Below are 20,379 nucleotides of genomic sequence, written 5' to 3' on the forward strand. Positions count from 1 at the left end.
AGATATTGTGCCTGCAGTTCCCTGGATTGAATAAGTGACAAAGGAGAAAAAAAAGGGGAGTAGGCAAGAAAGGGATGGGATGAGAAGAAACTTTGTCAAATTAAGAAATGGAGTTTTCTGTAATGTATGATGAGTTTATTGTATGTCTATGCCCCTATGAATTTGAGTGCTTCACAAAAACCAACAGGTTTGCACATCTGTCAAACAAGTCCCCTTTTTAACTATTTAAGAGGCTGAAAGAAAGAACAAGTTTTCCTCCAGTTCCTTCCTACGCCACTCACCACTAACCTGCAGGGAGCACTCTAGGGCGAGAAGAGCGATCATAAACAGAGCTGTGTGGTCCTCAGCACAGACTTTTTGGCCACAGGTGAGACAGTAACAGTCAGGGCTGTGGTTATTGTTATGAAAACACCTATTTAGCAGGAACTGGACAGACACCAGCAGCTCATTTGCCTTTACCTTTCTGAGCAGTCAAAGCAATGCCTCCCAGCCATTAATGTTCTAGCCAGCTCTGTGAAAGAGATCTGGATGTGTAAATCTTAAAATCTTATTTCCAGTCCCAGGTATTTTGGTAATTGTCAGTCAAGCTCTAATTAAGTATGTGAAGTGGGAACAGTGTTGATCCTTTTCCTCATGAAGATGCAGGAGAAAAGCTGTTGTATGTTCTAATTCCAGTAGGAACACAGATGCTTTTCCACTTTTACCCCATTGTCTTTTATTGCCTATTTTTTTACCACAGCATTTGACTTCTGAATTCCTAAAGTATTGATGCTTTCTTTTGGTACTTAGAGAAAAACCCTCTACCTACACAATCTATCTGTGAATTTGCAATGAAAAAGTGTTTTGTTAGGATGGATTTATTTTTTCTTAATTTCCCTCAGTGAAGCTGCGTACCTACATACTTCTTCACTTTTTTATTTTACTCTTCTCTGTATTTTCAGCCTGTTATCCTTTTCCTACAGTGGAGCAAGAGCCTCCATTTGCTTTTGCCCCATGGTTTGTTTTCCATCCATATTCCTCTCCAGCATCTCTCTTCCACATTCTACTCCTTCCTTTTCCAGCTCCTTTTCTTTCCTCGTTGTTTCTTCTTGTAATTTTTAAATTCTCTCTCTCTCTTTGGCTTTTTTCTCTGTCCCTTTTGGCTGATGTCTTCTTTCTCTGTTCCTCCTTCATGCTTTCATGATCTCTAATAACCTTGAAGTCGACAGTTCTTTCTTCTTTCCTCCTCTTTTCTGTTTCTTTCTATTATCTCTTTTTTCATCACCCTTCTTGTCCTCCTGCTCTTTTCTCACAGCTGACTTTATCTTTCCTGTAGTCTGCATTGCTTGTGGCTCTCTCAGCAATGTGAGACGACTGGGTACACATTGCATCCTTGTGTCAGGGGAGAAAATGCTGTGTGTTGTGAAACTTTAACATAGAATTTCTTGGCTGCCAAGACACAATGAGAAATTTTAAGTATCTTGCACTCTTATCTTCATTAAAGTCCTTGTAAGCTTTATCACTGGCTTCAAAAGGAGCTGAACCAGGCTAGCACTGGGCACTTCTGCAAACTGCCATCAGAGCTCATCTGAATTGGTTCAAGAGGCAACATAAACTCTGTGGGACAGGTAGGCAAATAATGAATGTTTCAGTGGATCTTCAGTCTCTGGTTTCATGTTCAAGTTTAAACTTATGTTCTACTCCTCACAAATATACCTACAAAAGCATGTGAAATCAGACCCCTATAAATATCAAAGGTTCATAAAGATGCATTGTAAGCCAAAAATAAAAAATAAGTTAAATATAGATTCATATGGTAGTTATTTCCCTATATACAGCCTAACCAGAAGGAGTACTTAATCACACAAATTTAGCTTTAGCGAAAGTGCTAAATATTACTTTTCCCTACATAAAATACTGCTAACATTTCTTACTTCGCAGAATGCTACCTGGCATGACAGGCCTCACTGAAGGTAATAGGAAAATGTAAAGCCCTGAGCCATAGCAGATAAAAAGGAATAGGGTTTGAGAGAGCCAGCAAAAATACGTATGGTGGAAAGGCAAATGAGAGAATTGAGGAAAATCTTTTTCTATCTTGTCAGTTGCTTTTTGGCATTGGACCCAATGCAGTTCAAGTAGGAATGGGCAGGAGATCCAGGCAAGGATTACTCCTGGTGGGCCATTACTGAGCCTCCTACTGGGAGAAATGCAGGTTGGAGTCTGGAAAGAAGTGTGGAATGGAAGGATTTGTTGTTACCACTTTCACTGTACAGTCTTTCTATCCATGAGGGAATGATGCCAGGCCTATGGAGCTAGTCCAGACATAAGACTGAAATAATTTTGGCTGAGCCTTCGTGGAGTAAATTCAGTCTCTTCTATCTCTGCTGAGAGATTGCTCTGTCTCTTTGTCTCTAGAAAACCCTAGCAGTTGAACGGTTCTAAACTGGGGACGGCTGACTACATACTCTTCTCCTTAGGTAAAATTTAATTAATTCCCTGACTTTCTGCATGCACAATTTTTCTGTCCTTAGCTGCTGGTATTATCTGTACTGCATTCCTGCATTTTCTGAACTGTGTGTGGGTGAGAAAGAACATGATATGGTTTTTAATTACACTGAAATCCATTTTCCTATTAGCAGTCTAAAATGCATCACGCTGGCATTTAAAATATTGCTGTACACTCAAATGCACAGATACACATGATGCATTTAAATTAATTATATTGCTTTAGAAAAAATATTCCTGTGCCTTCAGTTACCACCTCTGCATGCTGCCTGTTCTGCTAGCCATCAGGACTTCCCAGCTTCCCAGCAGCAAGTGCCATGACGCGCTGCCCGCTGTTCTCACATCTAGCACCAGCATATACCACCTAACATGCCAGTTGCCAAAGGCATGGTACATGCCTAATGTGAAATAGCTTCTGTGCACTACCCAGGGGGTGCTCCGTTCACAGAAGCTGCCAGAGGGAAGCTGTGAATCAGCTCTCTCCCTGGGCACCTTGCCCACGCTTTCTCTCCTGCCAGCATCGCCTGCCTTGGAGGCAGCACCGGCCAGCTGCAGATCCCCTCCCCGCAGCAGAGAGCACTTCCTGGCACCACGGATGAATCAGTTCCAACATATGCAAATTCAAATATTCATTTCCAAACACCTCAGCCTTTGAAAAAAACCTTCATTTTTACAGTGAAGGACTAATATAAAATTATCGAGGCGCAGAGAAAAACGCAGGAGAAGACAGCCTTAAGAGAACATGCCCAACAACTAAGAGCAAAGCCATGTGAGTTCTCCATCTCCTGATAGCCTTGCTGCAAGCCTGTACTTGAAAAAAATCCTCTGCATGCACTTTTTTCAGTAATTTAGAGTAGACACACTTGCTTCTGAAGAAAAATGTCCTGTTCCTAGGTGGTCTATTAATATGGGAATCACTAAGCCTCTCACGAATATCTGCCACTGAGCCACCACACAGCAAGGTCGGTCCAGTCAGGGTTTGCAGAACAGCCAATGACATGACTTCTCTTGCTCTTGTACAGATGGGTCCAAAAGAAGCACTCAAAGTCAATAGCACAACTCTTGAAGAAATAGCATTTTGGTGTTCTCGACCTCAAAACATGTCTTCAGAAGCTCATACAACTGGCCTAACTTTTCTGTTTACAATGTAAAAGGAAGTTTTAGCACAAAATTAAATTAAAATTAATCTAAATGCTGAATACGCATTTGAAAATGCACTCTTTAAAGTAGGGAATTTTCCCCTAACAGGAGATTTACATTATGGTCAGTAGCCTGCTCGTTGCCTTGAACACCATAAAATTATCAATAGCAGAATTCTTGAATTGTCGTCTCTACGTTGCTGCTTCTCCCATGCTCTGCTGTTTTGTACTTCATGTATCTTCTCCCAGGTGAAGCAATTACCAAGGGGTCTGGTGGACGTAGCAGTATGACCTTGAATCTGTTACTTCCTGAGAGTTTCCTGGAGGTTTGGGATGACTTCTGGAATACTCAAAATGGTCAGCATCTCCCCAGGAAATGCAGAGGAAAGCTATCAGATTAGGACTGCTAAAAGCAGAGGTAACAAATGAAACAGCTTTCATATAGTCTGTGGCCTTAATCCACTGAAGTCATTGGGAAGAGAAAGGGTATAAGCCAGCATTAGCCATTCCTTAGCTATTCTGTTTTTCTGGTTTCCATTTCAACAGAACTGTTCAACTTTTTGGTTTTTTGCATGCACAAATATTTGATCAAGAGAAGGGCTCTATAAGATCACAGGAAAGGAGATGAATCAAATTTAAGGGGGAAAGGAAAGACTGAGTGGGAAGGGCAGAAGGAATAAAAGCATGAAGGAAGTCCAATTTATATGTTTTTCCAAAATATATCTAATATTAATATAAAAGACTAAGCTTACAAGGTATTTCTGTCCCTGCATACTTGAGAAAAAAGCAGGCGTCCTGCCTCTAATGATAGTCCTCTCAGTCTAGCATTATGGCAAAGCCACAGATGAATAGGATTGTAAACACCTTTGAGTTATCTAGGAAATGTATCATGGGCAGCATGAGGACTCAGAGGTTTGCCAAAAAAAAAAAAAAAAAAAAAAAAAGGAAAAAGAAAAAAAAAGCCATTAAAATAATCTAAATGACAGAAAATGTAATGGACTGGAATTTTCTTCACCATGAACAGCTTGTTTCTTATTCTCCTGTTTCAAAGAGGCAATTAAAATGAAGATTTTCAGTGCACATTCAGAATGGTAAGGTAAGGTAAACATAATAGTTTGGTGTAAAATGTGTTTAGGTGACTAACTGCATCTTAAGGCTGAGAGGAGTGCTTTGTTCCATATGCAGCCACTGCATTGTGCCCACAAGCAATGCTGGGAAGTGCTGTTGTACCATGAAGTTCCTATACTGGATGAACTTTTAAATCTGTTCTGAATGTATGTGTTTCTATCTGAAAACACGTGCCATCCAGCAACAGGGGCTGGTTAACAACTGGATAAAGGGAACAAACTCCAGGGTTTTGCTTTCCCAGAGCACAGATACTACTTTCTATTTTGGGGGTGAAGAGTCAACAGCAAATGAGTAGAATCCTTCAGGTTTTGTTTCATGAAAACAAGCAGCTTTTTCCCTCTAGGCCTAAAAACATTTGTCAGAGGCCCAAGTGAGGAAATGTAAAAATACTGAGTGTGAATTATATCAGACTGTGAGAGGCAGTCTGGTCTAGTAAGAAGGCTAATGAACAGTACAGCTAAGGGAAACCCAGCTTTGCCACCGATTTTCTGTGTGAGTTCATTTTTGAAAACTTCTCAGACCTGCTCTAATTTTTCATGTGATTGACTTGAGGCTCACGTTCCATCTACACTGAATTAAGTATAACCTCACAATTTACTTGACCCTAGTTTACCTCAGGCCTGCAATGGTAAACAAGACAATACTGAAGGGAAAAATTCCTGGTGCGAGTCCAGTCATGAACATGTCTGCAAGAAGCACAGCCTGGGCATGACCACAGGTATGCCCACCCCTACAAGTACTCCATCCTACTGCCTTGAGGTAGGCTCAGGTGGTAGACAGTGGTCAGACAAATCAGCCCTAATGAAGTAACACTTAGGAGGGTACAACGTCTTTGGTGTTCTTCCTAACTCTCTGGGAGCTACAAACACTAAGCTGCAAGTCTGCATTGCTGCAAGACATTGTGAGATGGTTATGGGACTGAAGCACTTGATCTATGAGGCTAACAGAACTGTCTTCTTCATTCTTATGAAGAAAAGTGTAACGAATCATCTTGCTGTCCACGAATGCCTAACAGGATGGTGTGGGGAAGGCAAAAGTTTTCTCAGAGCTGCACAGCTGCACAGAATGAGAGGCAACAGGGACAAAGTTCAGCACGGGAAAGCCCGATTTATTGAAAAAGAAAAAAAAAAAAATTACTTTCAGGCTGGTCAAACAGTGGAACAGGTTGTGGGAACTCTAACCTTAGAAATACTCAAAACTTGGCTGAACAAAGTCCTGAGCAACCTGCTCCAACTGGATTTGGTCTGAGTCGCAGTTTGGACTAGGTAACACTTGTTATATAGCATTATATATATATATATGTATATATATAACATATAATGATCTTACAATTATGTAATACCTTGTAAAAACTGTATCAGAAAGCATACCGTTTGGCCTCCTATTGGCAGGCTGATTTCCAGAAAGATCAAGCGCTATCACTGTATTGGAATCCAGTCCCTTCTTGACAGTTCAAGTTCAATCATCAGCCAATTTCTTTGCACATATATAACAAAATACTTATATATTTATTTGTATCTGTTCTTTTCAGCTATTTAAAATGATGACTTTGAAGTTTGCAGAGCTAATGAATGTTCAGAAATTCTCAGCAAGGTAGATGAAGTGGATCACACCAAACATCCTGATCAATGAAAGCGACTGTGTACCCGAGATAATACTCCCAGTTTCTATTCCGGGCATCCATCTGCCTCTGCTTTGGAGTTCCCTGTCCCTCCTGAAGGGATGTTGCAGCTGTCTGGGTAGCAGTCAAAGAAACAACTGAGCTTTTAGTACTGTATTCAATAACTTGAAATTGGTGCCATTTCACCCTAACCTGTCAGACTGTATGAGGCAGTTTGCACATTATGTGAACAAAGGAGACATCCTTTCAGTGAGGGCAGGAAGCTCTGATAAGACCATTAAAACTGTTCCAAGCTAAACTACTCTTTCTTGTGCTGGAATCTGAGACTGTATTGAACAGCACTTAAGTAATAATTTCAGCTTCATAAGAACATTCCAAGGTATCATTAAGTACAGCACTTGAAAATGAATTGTGCTTTTTATTGTCACAGGATATGCTCTGGTGTCTTTTCTTACTTTGGCCCTCCTTACTTTCTCCTTAAAGTTAACAAAGGCAGAAAGCCCATGCTTTTGTACAATTTCCCCTTCTGCAACTCCCATAAGATTAGGCAGTGCAAGCTTGGTTTATACTGTAAACATTTCATGAAAGAGTCACTTTAATTTCGCAGTCTAATAGCTGAAGGAATAGTTTCCTAAACAGCTGCGCAGAGTGCTGGAGAGGTTGGAGGTTACAAACAGGGATAAATGGCTGTGCGGCACAATGGCACTGTGTGACTGCATACTGCAGTGTAGAAAACAGCTCGCTTGCCCAGAAACACTTTGCTCACGGTTGGGAATGCAGGCAGAGAGAGAAAGTGCTCCTGCTCTATTATACCTCAGGGCTCAGAGCTCTCATGCACTGCAGAATTAGAAAAGCAGCTTTGAGTGAGAGGCTAACAACTTTGCCTTGCATGATTTTTACAAGAAAAATTGTTTCCTTCTGATTTTTTAAAGCAATACACTTCCTTTTCCAAACTCACTTGGTTTTGCATGGTTATAGCCAAATATCCCTGAGCATCTATTTACTGCTCCTTACTCTGATTTCTAATTCACTTGGTTATTGTTGATACACATCTCGTTTAAACACTGATTAATACTTTCCTCTTTCCAGGCTGGTGAAGAAGAACTATAATTTTCTATTTTCAGAATGAATGTTTACATCTTGTACTCAAAGTCTGACAACATTTTTTTTTAAATATCACTATCCTCGCAAAAATTCCCCCTAATTGTCTGTCCCCTAACAAGGATTTGGGAGAATAATACATGGGGCAGGAACACAGCTGAAACACAAATTATCTGTTTTGATTAGTGCAGAGGTGGTGATACTCAGCTGTATGTGAAATGGAAGAAGAGCATCTTACTAATCTCCTGGCATGAAGTAGAGAGAGGCAGAATTCCACTCTCAGCACCCATTCAACCATAGGAAAACCCCAATTTGAAGATGAATATAGCATCTCAGGAAGGTCAACTGAAAGACTGTGGAACAGGTTAGCCAGAACTACATCTTACAGAAATATCTCCCATAGATCACCACTTCCCTGTACTCATTGTTGTGGACTGTATCTCTGGCATAGAATGTGACCCATTGGCAGCATCTTTAGAAAACACCAATTTCCTTTGTTATGGTGAGGGAAACTTATAAGAAAAAAGTACCTCTTGGATAAATATATTATTCAATACATTAACTTTGAATAGAACATATTTTCATTTACATGAACAGATAAAAAATATGTTGTTCTTAGCCTTAAAGAGAATTCCACCACCTTGAAATAATGGCTTTTAAACTTTAAGATGGAATAAAATTATGTTTTGAGATCATTCTTCATTATATAAGACTTCATATGAAGATATAAAACACATTTGGTGTGTGGTACACTAACATTCACAAGAATTTTTGCAAAAATTTGAGATACTTAGTCCTGACACGTTTACTTATTACACATTTGTAAATCAGTAGCATTTACTCTGGGTTCAGTAGAGTTAATAACAAATTTTGTAAAAATGGAATTAAAATCAGGTAAACTATGGTTAAAACGTTGTATTCTGGAGACAAGTTTTGCATACAAACTGGTAGACAAATGCCTCTCATATGCATTAAATATGACTTATTTTTAGTTTACAGAGATTTATTCTATTAAATAGTAGTCAAACAAAAGTTAAAGAACTTCCTTAGCAACATTTGACTAATACCTTAAAAATACATTTTTCTTCTAAAACTAGTAATGATAGGATACTGTCTATGACAGTATCCACCCACTTTTGTCAAGTGTAGGGAGTGCAAATTCTGCTCATGGGATTATGCATGGTATTTGGCCTTGTAATATTGTTTTCACTCCATTAAAAACATGCTGCGCATGGAAAGCTTTTCACAGTTACAGAACATAATCTCAGATCCAAAGCCAGCTAAAGATGGTGGGAGGTTTTCCACTGACTTTGGATTAGGTCTCAGGACAGAATTAGAACCATTGACAGTCTTTTTCTGTGAATGGGAGTGTTGAGGATTAAAACTTATCTGGCTTTAAAAAAAGTAACAAAAAAAATGCCTAATAATTCTTTTCTTTCAGATCATTCTGAAGTCTGAAGCCACAACAGGTGTATTGTGTGTCATTCAAAAACAAGGCCCTTGCCCCTCCTCCATTACACCTATACTTATGGAACATACTTACGCTTTCCTGACAGGTGTTTCTTGATTAGTGCATCAGAGGGAAACAAATCACCACCTACAATGGTTCCTGGAGAAGCCTTGAGGAGAAACCCATAATCTATAATTTTTTTTTAAATTATTCAGTTCTTTTCATATCAGTTTTTATAATTTGCCAGGTTTTTTCATAATTTGTTTATAACACTTATTCATGGGGAACAAAACCAGCAATTTATCTCTGCAGTGTCCAGTATATCCCACATTTAGAGCTTTTAAATTAAAACTTATTTGTAAAATGCACAGCAGTTAAAATAGCAAATACTGCATTCACTCCCTTTTAAAGAATAACCCTGGTATTTAAGAGAAAAAATATACAAACATTTTAAAGAAAAAAACAAAGACTTTTTTTCATTTTTATGTCTATTGTCTGATATCATGTCTAATTCATGGCTGAATTATAGATTCAGATCATATAGTCAGAAAGTAAATTATATGTTGTTTACTAATTAAACTCTGAATTCAGCATTCAGTAGACTGCATTTAATACAGGTCATTTTAGTTCTTTTAACTATCATCAATTTTTATGAGCAAACAAAAAATCCCTAAGCTCATAGTTTTACAGGCAAAATGAGTTAAGTTGTGATTTTCTACTAAGTCTGCTTTGAAATGCTTTCTGTGTGAATTAAGTATTTAAGCAAAGTGTCAGACTGACTGGGCTAGAAAAAATAGTTCTCTACCTGTGAAAAGAGAGAGAAGAGAAGAGAAGAGAAGAGAAGAGAAGAGAAGAGAAGAGAAGAGAAGAGAAGAGAAGAGAAGAGAAGAGAAGAGAAGAGAAGAGAAGAGAAGAGAAGAGAAGAGAAGAGAGAAGAGAAAAGAGAAGAGAAGAGAAAAAAGAAAAGAAAAGAAAAGAAAAGAAAAGAAAAGAAAAGAAAAGAAAAGAAAAGAAAAGAAAAGAAAAGAAAAGAAAAGAAAAGAAAAGAAAAGAAAAGAAAAGAAAAGAAAAGAAAAGAAAAGAAAAGAAAAAAGAAAAGAAAAGAAAAGAAAAGAGAAAAGAAAAAAGAAAAGAGAAGAAAAGAAAAGAAAAGAAAAAAGAAAAGAAAAGAAAAGAAAAGAAAAGAAAAGAAAAGAAAAGAAAAGAAAAGAAAAGAAAAGAAAAGAAAAGAAAAGAAAAAGAAAAGAAAAGAAAAGAAAAGAAAAGAAAAGAAAAGAAGAGAAAAGAAAAGAAAAGAAAAGAAAAGAAAAGAAAAGAAAAGAAAAGAAAAGAAAAGAAAAGAAAAGAAAAGAAAAGAAAAGAAAAGAAAAGAAAAGAAAAGAAAAGAGAAAAGAAAAGAAAAGAAAACACTATGGCTTGGTTTTCTTATAAACTGTGCCTGTATGACTTGATTCCTTTCCTACTTAATGCAGAAGGAAAGTACTCCAGTATCTAATATCTTTTGAATAAATTATATTTATAGCTCTTTTAAGCTGATTATATGCTTTCATAATGATGTCCCCATTAATTTGCAGTCCAAAAATTTGGAAACTAGATTCCATTCATCTCGGTGTACTGTTAAGTCTAAAGCCTGAAGATGGCATTTTAAATATTCCTCTGATTACTGTACAGCAAATAATGTTAATGAAACTATGTAAATACTATAATTCTGGAAACAGCATCTTAAATATAATTTATTTAGGTTTAATTTTTTTCAAGGGTCTGTCTTTTTTTCCTTTTTACCACTGTCCAAAAAATAATAGCTGACAATAGTAATGTGCTCATACTGCAGTCCTCCTCCACCTTTTTTTTATTACAGAAAACAGATACTGCTGGAGCTGAGTGCAGTGTAAGCACAGTCAAGCATACAAAAATAATTAATGATGGCCAGTGTAAAATACTCCTCAAAATGTAAGGTTGTTTCACACAGTGTACACCAAATGAGCCCATGCTGAAAGAGCACAGTGTCGTTATCTGTGGAAGGATAGAAATCAGCAGACTTTGAAGCAGTGGAAATTCTGTGTGTGTTAGGGTAGAAGAGCAGTTTTTACATGCAGATGAGCAAATGTAAATTCCACTTACTGGGAATACAAAAAATATTGTAAAAGAAGATTATGATGAGGTGTTTATGAGGAGTATGGGATATTTTAGAGATATAAAACATTGATATAGATACTACAGTGCTGCAAAAAACGTGTGCCACATAAAGTCCCAATAGCACCGAGATAAAAATAAAGGGGTGAACTTAACTGCATGGTAAAATCAGACATTACTGTGCAGATACAGACACCAAGTAATTGAGTTAGCAATTGGCCATTCTAAGAAACCAAACAATGCAAGGAATTTTATAACTTCAAAAGATTTAAATAAGGCAATCAAACATGAATGCTAACCCAAGAGAGCAGCTGAGGGCATGTGCCCAGATCATCACTGTTGTATCTTAGCGTACCTCCACTGAAGGCAATGGAGATATGCCAATTTACACCAACTGAGGATCCAGACATTCATATTTAGGACTTTGAGTGACGAAATTACTTTTATTTTGGGGTATATATTAAAGGGTTTTGGCAAGTCTGACCAAACACAGAAAGTGCAAAACACTGCACTTTTAATCCCCTTTTAGTGACTGTGTAGTTTATGCAACTTCCCATGGGGATTGCCTCAGCACTTGGGATATACCACAGCATCATGTTGCAGATCTTTGCGGATCTGGATGGAATGAGCAATTGGTTATGATCTGTTGATTTGAAGCAAAAATGATCAACATCACAATGGGAGTTTGCACAATAACCAAATTGTGCCAAAGAAAAGACCCTTGAATTGAATACGAGCAAATGCCAGGCTGAATGAGGTTAATTATGTAGGACACATTCAATGACAAAGAAGTATGACCAAATCCAAGGAAGGCAGAGGCAACTGTACAAATGGAAAGACTCCAAGACAAGAAGGCCTTAGAGAGATTCATTGGGCATATTACCATAACTAAGCAAATTCATTGATAATTAATGACAATTAAGTGCTCCTCTCAGAATAGCTGCTTAGGGCCTGTACAGAATGGCACTGGAATGACTGACAAGAGGAAAGTTTTGAAAATTAAAATGAACTGTTAAATAAACATTCACACTGAAATATTTGGTGATTAGTGAAGAACTCAGAAACTAAGGGTTGTGTCTTCAAAACTGCCTAAGTTCTTATTGCAGACACTGAATTCCACTTTCAAAGGCATATAGAAGTTGCAGGGATGTGGATGCCCAGCACTTATATTCCTTCTGAAAACAAAGTTTAGACTCTTAAGTCATACAGGTTGTTTTGAAAAATTTACTCTAATTCGGTGAACATTCACCTGCATTTAGACTATTTCAGGTGATAACTAAGTGGCAAGAGATTTTAAATACTGATTAAAATCGAAACGGTAAAAAAGCACAGCTATCAGTATCTTTTGTTTTAAATAATTAAGTATATAAAGAAAGAGGCCATAAACTATTTGGATATTGTAGATGCCACTATGCAAATGAAGCCCTAATTTCAGAGAATTTCATGGCATTGAAAACTGACTAAGGCCCTGATTCTGCAAGGTGCTTCATGCAAACAATTTTGTGCTTGCATGGAACATGTCACAGCATCAGAGGTATTGATATGCAGATGGCTTTTAAGGAGTTTTTTTAGAGAGCACATGCTTTTAAGACTACCTCTTAGTAATGAAAACAATGATGAAGGGTCTTATGTAAACAGAACTCAAGTATTTTCCATTATGGAGACAAAAGTTGACATATTTAAGCGAGAAAAATGGAATGACTCAACCTTACCAGAATCTGAATGAGTTATTCTAACAGAAAAAAACCCCCAGCCACTTCCGTATGTAAAACTTATTGCGACTACAGAGATGAGGTTGCTGCAGATGATGGGTTTCTATACATAGGACAGTATCATAACACCACACAACATGAGGTTGGAAATGCTAGGTATAACCTACAGTGCCCATTTGAGTATTGAGAAGTGCAGGAACAGAGCCCAAGGTGTTCTGTTCTGGCCAGGCATGCATGCTGCCATCAAAGATAAGGTATCCAAGTGGAAATCTGCAATAAATACAGGAAACAAAAATGCAAAAAAAACCCACTGAAACCACATGAGATTCCTAATTTCACTTGGCCCAAGGATCTAGTTGAACAAAACGGGAAAGAATATTCCTTATAGGTGAACTAATATTGGGGACCTATGTTCCTTGGTTTTGTTTTTAATATTTTAAATTAGACTTGCACGCTAACTTGCAATTTAACAACACATTAAAAACCGCAGTTTGTTTTACCGTAACATTGCAGATAAGTTAATAAAACACTATCATTTACAAATGACTCACTAGTAATTTTTAACATTACTCCATCACATCTGGTCCTTACAATCATATTTTCTATATAAGATTTAGCTAAAACATCAAGGAACTATAAAAAGTGTCTGCACGTTCAAAGGATACATACTTAGCAACAAAGGAGTATTTCATTATAACACAAGATTACTTACTAGGTTCAACAACCTCACGATTCAAGAAAAACTGTAATGACAACTTCTATTAAGATTCCCATGTAGAAAAGAAAAAGAGAGAGAGAAGGGGGGGGAAGAGAGGGGGGTGAGGGGAAAGAGGACTTAAAAACTGGGGTAAAAAACTAATAATAATAATGGAAATGGGTATTTCTCTTGCAACAAAGAATAATTTTTTAAGAGAAAAGTGAGGAAAAACTGTATAATGGGTCATAGTTCTTACTGAGTCCTTATAGGACGATAGATGTAATCTTAGCAGGAAAAGGGAAGGGATGGGATGGGAAGGGAAGGCAAGGCAAGGCAAGGGATAAATACTCTAGTGCAGATGAAGCAACAAATGTACACCCAGGTGCCAAACATCAGAAACACCTAAAATGGCAAACACAGGATGTAGGTGGAGAAATCACTTCAGCAGCTAAACAGATTTCTGCAGAAATAACTTGTTTGAGTACCAACAGTGACTGTATATTGGGAAAGCTATCAAGGTTTAAAGAGTATAGGTACTAATCAATGTCCAAGAATAATCTGATTACCTGTCTAAGGAGGGGAATGTTTTTGTGGTGTTTTACTAATACATCCTATCAATTTTTGTTTCTGCATTTTAATTTTGTATTTGTAGAAGGCCTATTTTTTTGCCATATGACTAAAGCAACAAAGGAAATACTACTTTTTTCAGTAATATTTTATTTTATATATTCAACAGAATAAATACAATACAAGACTAAAGCGGGCCTACTACAAAGCTAGAGAGGGACTTTCTACAAGGGCATGTAGCGATAGGACAAGGGGTAATGATTTTAAACTAAAAGAGGGTAGATTTAGATTAGCTATAAGGAAGAAATTATTTACTGTGAGGGTGGTGAGACAACGGAACAGGTTGCCCAGAGAAGCTGTGGATGCCCCATCCCTGGAAGTGTTCCAGATCAGGCTGGATGGGGCTTTGAGCAACCTGGTCTAGTGGAAGGCGTCCCTGCCCATGGCAGCAGGTGGTTGGAGCTAGATGATCTTTAAGGTTCCTGCCAACCCAAACCATTCCATGATTCCATGATTCTATGATTTCTGGGAGGACATCTGTTCTTTCAAGTTGCTAGCTCTTGCTGAGCAAATTGCAGTAAATTTACACCAATAAAAACTGAAGGTTAGAGACTATGCTAACATGGAAGAGTCCCCCTAGAAATATGATCTAAGGATAGCCTTTCTATCCAGAAAAAAAATATACTGCATGGAGTTGTTCTTCCTAGAAGAGTTCTGGTTAACAGGGAGAGCTTCAGAGAAGCTCACTCACTTTTCCACCTGAACTGAATGGAAGACACTGCTAGGATGACACATCTGGGAATAGAGACAAGGATAAAAGGAAGATAAGGGAAAGAGTAGAAGATGACCACTAAGAATATGGAAATTAGCGCAGAGTGACATGGAAAGAAGAAAGATGCACAGAAATTTCAACTCCTACTTCATTGTGCAGGATGTGCAAAAATAGACAAAGCTCATCACTTTATGAAGAGAAGCGGAAAAGAAAAGCTCCCAGGCTTCACTGTAAAGAGGGAAATGAGACTGTACTCCTCCCTGTATGTGCTGTAGGGGAATACCAAAAGATGACCAACAGAGAAAACAATGACATGCAAAATCTACAAGAGACAAGGTGCTCTGGGATTGACGGACTGGACATATTACAACAGCACCAGATAAGTATCCAAACTTGGAGGCACCTGGTTGAATTGCAAATCTTTCTGAGGTTCAGATTCTTTAATATAAACACTAATGAGATTTTCTGGCAGAAAACTGACCCAAAGGAACACGGGTTAATGTTGACAATTTGATAATCCGTAGACCATAGTAGACCAAACTAATACTTAGTTACTTAGGGCCTTAAAAAACATATTGTTATTTTTACATTAAAGTAGCACTAGTAGAAATAAGTTAGCAATTTTCTGGGAGTCTCTGGTACTCAGGTTCTCTGGTCCCCATGTTGGCAGTACACCGATGTTCTCACTGTGCTGTATTTTGGCTGGGATTGATTTACTGGTTATCAATATGTGTCCTTTTAAAAACAATAATTAATTTCAGTTTGGGGGTATGTTTTGTTTTATTTTGAGTAAGACTTAAAGTGCTTAAAAATATTACTTCTTTGCAGTGTTTATAGTTCTACAATGGGATTAAAGTTCTGAAGTAACTGTAACTGTTAGAAAAACTTCCTGTGATAAGGAGTAAATAAAGAAATCTGATAAGGAAAAGCCCCTGGGTAAGATAAAACTGGATTTAACTTATGAATATTTTAATATTGGTAGCTGTCACTGGGTGGGCTATTAATTGCTTTCCCATCACAGTCAGTTTACTCATCAATATAGTGTCCCTAGTTCCTTAAAAATTAGTTGATTTTCAGAGGTAGTATAACCAAAACGTTAATGCTGGATAAATTTGGATTCTTGCCAGATATTAATTTCTTCAGAGATCCTTAAAGCTGCTGACCTCTTTTCTTTCTTTCTTTTTTTTTTTTTTTCCCCAGCAGCAGTAGTTGAGAATTAAAGCTGAAGAAATTCTTCTGTTATTTGGAGATCATTGACCAGGCTGCGTAACTGCTCTGGTCCGCAGACAAACTATGCACAAAGACTCATTTTTCCACTTGGGTTCTGGATGAAGGTGGAAAATCGTACAATCTGCATGGTAAACCTGAGCAATAAGTCTTACAAAAGAGAAGCATGGGCGATAAGGAATAATTATGCTGTCCCTGGAACAATTTAATTGAAAGCTGCAACATTACTATTCTGGGAGCCAGGAAATGTGCATGATGGAAGCTATGGAGCCGCAAGCACCAAAAGGCAATACAGTGAGCATAACTGTCAAGCAGAACAAACTTTTCTGAAACCTTTCCAGATTCTCATATTATTTTAATTATGAATAATATCTGAATATTATTCATTAACACTATTTGAAGTGTCTGCTATTTTATATTTAAGTTGGGGCTTAAAAATAATCTGTGTTAGCAGAATTCCAGTTAGGAAGCTGCATTATACATAACTTGTGTGTGTTGTACAGTACACACAAGGAGGTCATGGATTGGTAAAATGTGATATAAAGGCTTTACCAGCACATATGCAATATTTGCTACATAAGCTATGCACGACAAAGCCATAAAAGATTTTTCCAAACTATGCACTCCAGAAATATGATCCCTATGCTGCATTATCAATACTTCTACCACACTATTAATTGTTCTCAGTACGCCACACATTAAAAAAGTATTTGCCAGAAATTTTACAGAGGTTGAAATCTTTATGGATGACTGCAAACAACTACATTGAAAAACAGAACAGGGAATAGAAGATGAAGAAGGGATGAGAAGAGTACAGATTGGTAGGGACAGGACAAAAGGGATCTCAGCTTGGGACGTAGGCAAAAAAGGTGTATGCATTTCTCTATACAGCCTGGGGCAGAAGCCAAGGTTACTGATTCTCACTACTCTTCCACTGTCAGCAAACATGTATGAAACACACCAGCAGTGTTCCCCGCCTCCTCCTCGTGCCAGTCCATGCAGAGCATTATACCTTCTACTGCTGTTTGCTACCACCGTAGTTCAGGTGACCTATATAGTGGATATCAAAAGTTTCCATGGTGGCTGGTGCCTTGACAGAGAGCCAGTAGGATCCCACGTTATGGGATTTCTGCTGCTTTTCAGCTTGCTCTTTTTAAAAGTAAGGAAATTGCATCCCCAGACCTCACACCAGAAATATAACAGATGTAAACGAAGTACTTCACAGTTTAAAAATTCCAAAATCAAAATCACTTATGTAGCTTTGGTTTAGCTCTTTTGTGAATATGCATTATCATTTACACGATCACATCTTCTTCTATCTTAGACAGAGAAAAAGAGCATAAATGAGAGCTGTATAAGGGATGCTGCCATCCATAGGACTCCTACTTCTCTACTTTCGTATATATGTGAGAAATGTGAAGATACTTTATTTCTCTCTTTGTACCTACTTCAGCAGGATGTAGAGATAGAGGACAATAAAAAAAATAAATGCGATGGAGGCAGGAGGTGGGCTGATTAGACAAGGAGCCTGAGACAAGAAGCAATGTAGAAAAGATGAGGAAGGACAACAGGACAGAGTGAATGGACCAAGTGGAAGCTGGGACTTATCAGAGTTTCAGGGGAGGAGAAAGGATAGTCTCATGGCTGTTCTGGAACATTGGACTCTGTCCCGCTTTTTCTGTAGAGTTCATCCCTTTTCACAAAAGATCACTTATCATGTAGGACTGCTGACTTCCCACAGCTCCAAGCAAATTCGATGGATACTTGGCTTTGAACATATACAGTTCTCTACAACGTGAAAAGCTCTGACAAATGCAGTCCTAAAATTTTCAAACTGAGCAATCAAAATTATATGTTTATATTTTCTGGTTTAAAATGGGAATAATACCAACCCTGACTTACTTCAGAGTACAACTGCAGATGAAAAAAAAAAAATTCCTCTCTAACAAAGAGAAATCAATTAGGAAACACTCATATGCAATGGTAGTGAGAAATGTGTGAGTGAATTAGTAGTTATGTCTTGAGAGTACAGTTTGAGAAAAGTGCAGTGAATAACAGAAAGGGCCACACATGGGATAATAAAGAAAACAGAAGAAATTCATTAGTTGCTTATGTAGTGATTACTGTCTGCCTGGTGCAACAAATTACTTTCTTATCCTATGGAAAAATATATGATTAGAAAACGAAGGATTGCTTTGTAATGAAAATTCAAAACAGAACTAAGTTAAGTTAGCCTGCTTAAAATTCTAGCATTTCCTAACTTTTGAATTCGCTTAACAGAGTTTTTATATGTTGAATAGATATTATAAAAACTAAACTATTATAACAAGCTAAATAAATAATGTATGCTAAGTAAATAATAGATACTAAACCTAAAAATATAACTTCAAATATAATTTAATCTTGTTCTCTTTGCTTAGAGAAAACTTCAAATAGGTAGAAACAATGGCATGAGATAGGAGCGGAGTCTTGAATTTAAGTGATTTATATTTTTTTTTCCTTCATCTCTATTAGTTAGCCTTGACTGCAGATGCTTGAGAAAGGCAGAGGAGATGGGGCAATTCAGGAACATCTTCTGAACACAACTTTTTAAAGGGTTAGAGCAGCAAAGTACGTGCTTAAGGTATTACTCATGCTGCCCCAAGAGTCTTGTCTGTGTTTTCCTTATGCAATTACATTTCCTTGAACTTCTAACACTTGATGCATCCCAACCCCAAATCCAGGTCCAAATCTGAGTTTCTCTGGGGTTATGTGCCCATGTCTTACTTTGCTTATACTTACATATTTTCGCTGATCTCAGTTACATCCCTTCCCTTGCATATCACATATCCCCCTCGCAGCATATACCAGCATGGTCTAAACTGGTAGTTTCAAAACATTACTGTTGATTTATTTTGGGCGGGAAATAAACTGCAAATTTTGTACCTGTTGTTTGCATCTAGTGACTAGAGTAGCTAAGACTAGAGAGCAATCTCACTTTAGCAGCTTTCTCATGCTTCCCATGATTTACATCAAAGTTTGTGGGCTTTTTTTCATCAGGGTATATACTGAACTCAAGACATTATTTAAGGCACTCGTGTGGTAAAGACAGAATACTGCTTAACATGGCAGCATAAGCTATCCATTCATACCTCCTCTACCCAACTTTTCCTTGTTACTTGTGAACATCTTTCCATGTTAACCATAGTACCAACTCAGGAGTACCACTATCTCATAGCACTAAAAAATGCTACAGTTCTTTCACATACAGAGTTGCAGTCGAGCATATGGTGCAGGAAGACAGATCAAAGCTAAGTGTCTCATGATTCTCTAACTTTCATTGCTCACAATTGCCACTCCAAAGAACTGAAAGGAATTTTAAAGAATGCATTTTAAGAAGGGCAATAACTAAACACTAAAAACATAGTCAAATGAGAAAGTGCATTAAGCTGATAACAGTGATACAAACCTGGGGAAAATTATGCAAACATTAGGGAAAAACAAATTGTTTTCTCTTCCCACTGATCTATATCTGAGAAACTACAGCACTTTACTGGTTGTGCAATCAGAAGTATTCCATCAGTCTAATCGCATGAGAATTTTCTGTTCTAACTAGCAAACTCAAACATTCAGAAAAAAAATTGAATAGGAATTCAAACATTTAGATGAAATTCCAGAAGTTCTGATTTTTGTCCATCCCTATCACCTAATGAATACACAAAAGGAAATATTATGTCAACAGACATGTATAGAGCCAGCCTGCATGGAATTTTTAGACTTCAAAGCATGTTCCAAGTGGGATCAGCCCCTTCTGCAGCAGCTCTCCAGACAGCATTTCTAATTTCTCATACAACTATACAGAATTTGCAGACAAATAAATATTTATAAAGAAAATATTTGTTCTTTATATCTTACTTGAGTTCTTGTGAGCTTGTGGCCAGCATACTTCGAATGCTTTTGTCAGCCAAGGGACAGCCAGATAAACTGCAAGACATGGCAGGACATACAAGTGAGTTAATCTTCTCATTAACTGAACACTCCCAAACAAACACAACATAAAAATTAAAAAGTAAAAGTTTGTAATGCAGAAAAGCGATGGGGCAAGTGCTGTAATATTGAATTTTGTAATATAGTTAACCCTCTGAATATATTTAGGTATCAATGTTACTTCCAAGATTACATACTGTAAATGTTCTTTTTTGTTTGATTGTTTCTCTATGAACTAGCAAAATGTAACAAAAAATATTTGAGATTCCTGGGTTAACTACTTAAATGCTTAAGAATACTTTGGAAATTTTAGTAATCTATTTAAAAATAAAAGACGTTTATACAACACACAAATTAGCATGCTTTTAAGATCAACATATAT

At 37.4% G+C, this 20,379-nt stretch overlaps 1 protein-coding gene across 11 annotated transcripts in view; it reads right to left on the reverse strand.

Annotated features, from left to right (window-relative positions):
- Positions 1-20,379, reverse strand: part of MYT1L (myelin transcription factor 1 like) — a 305,938-nt gene that overhangs the window by 38,917 nt on the left and 246,642 nt on the right. For all 11 annotated transcript variants that reach the window (XM_027797859.2, XM_027797865.1, XM_027797864.1 and 8 more), the window contains one exon: positions 19,926-19,994. In XM_027797859.2, coding sequence (XP_027653660.1) covers positions 19,926-19,994 — 69 coding nt within the window. The remainder of the gene's footprint in view (positions 1-19,925; positions 19,995-20,379) is intronic.

The sequence above is a fragment of the Falco cherrug genome, chromosome 6 (genome assembly GCF_023634085.1).
Source record: "Falco cherrug isolate bFalChe1 chromosome 6, bFalChe1.pri, whole genome shotgun sequence".
Classification (NCBI taxonomy): Eukaryota; Metazoa; Chordata; class Aves; order Falconiformes; family Falconidae; genus Falco; species Falco cherrug.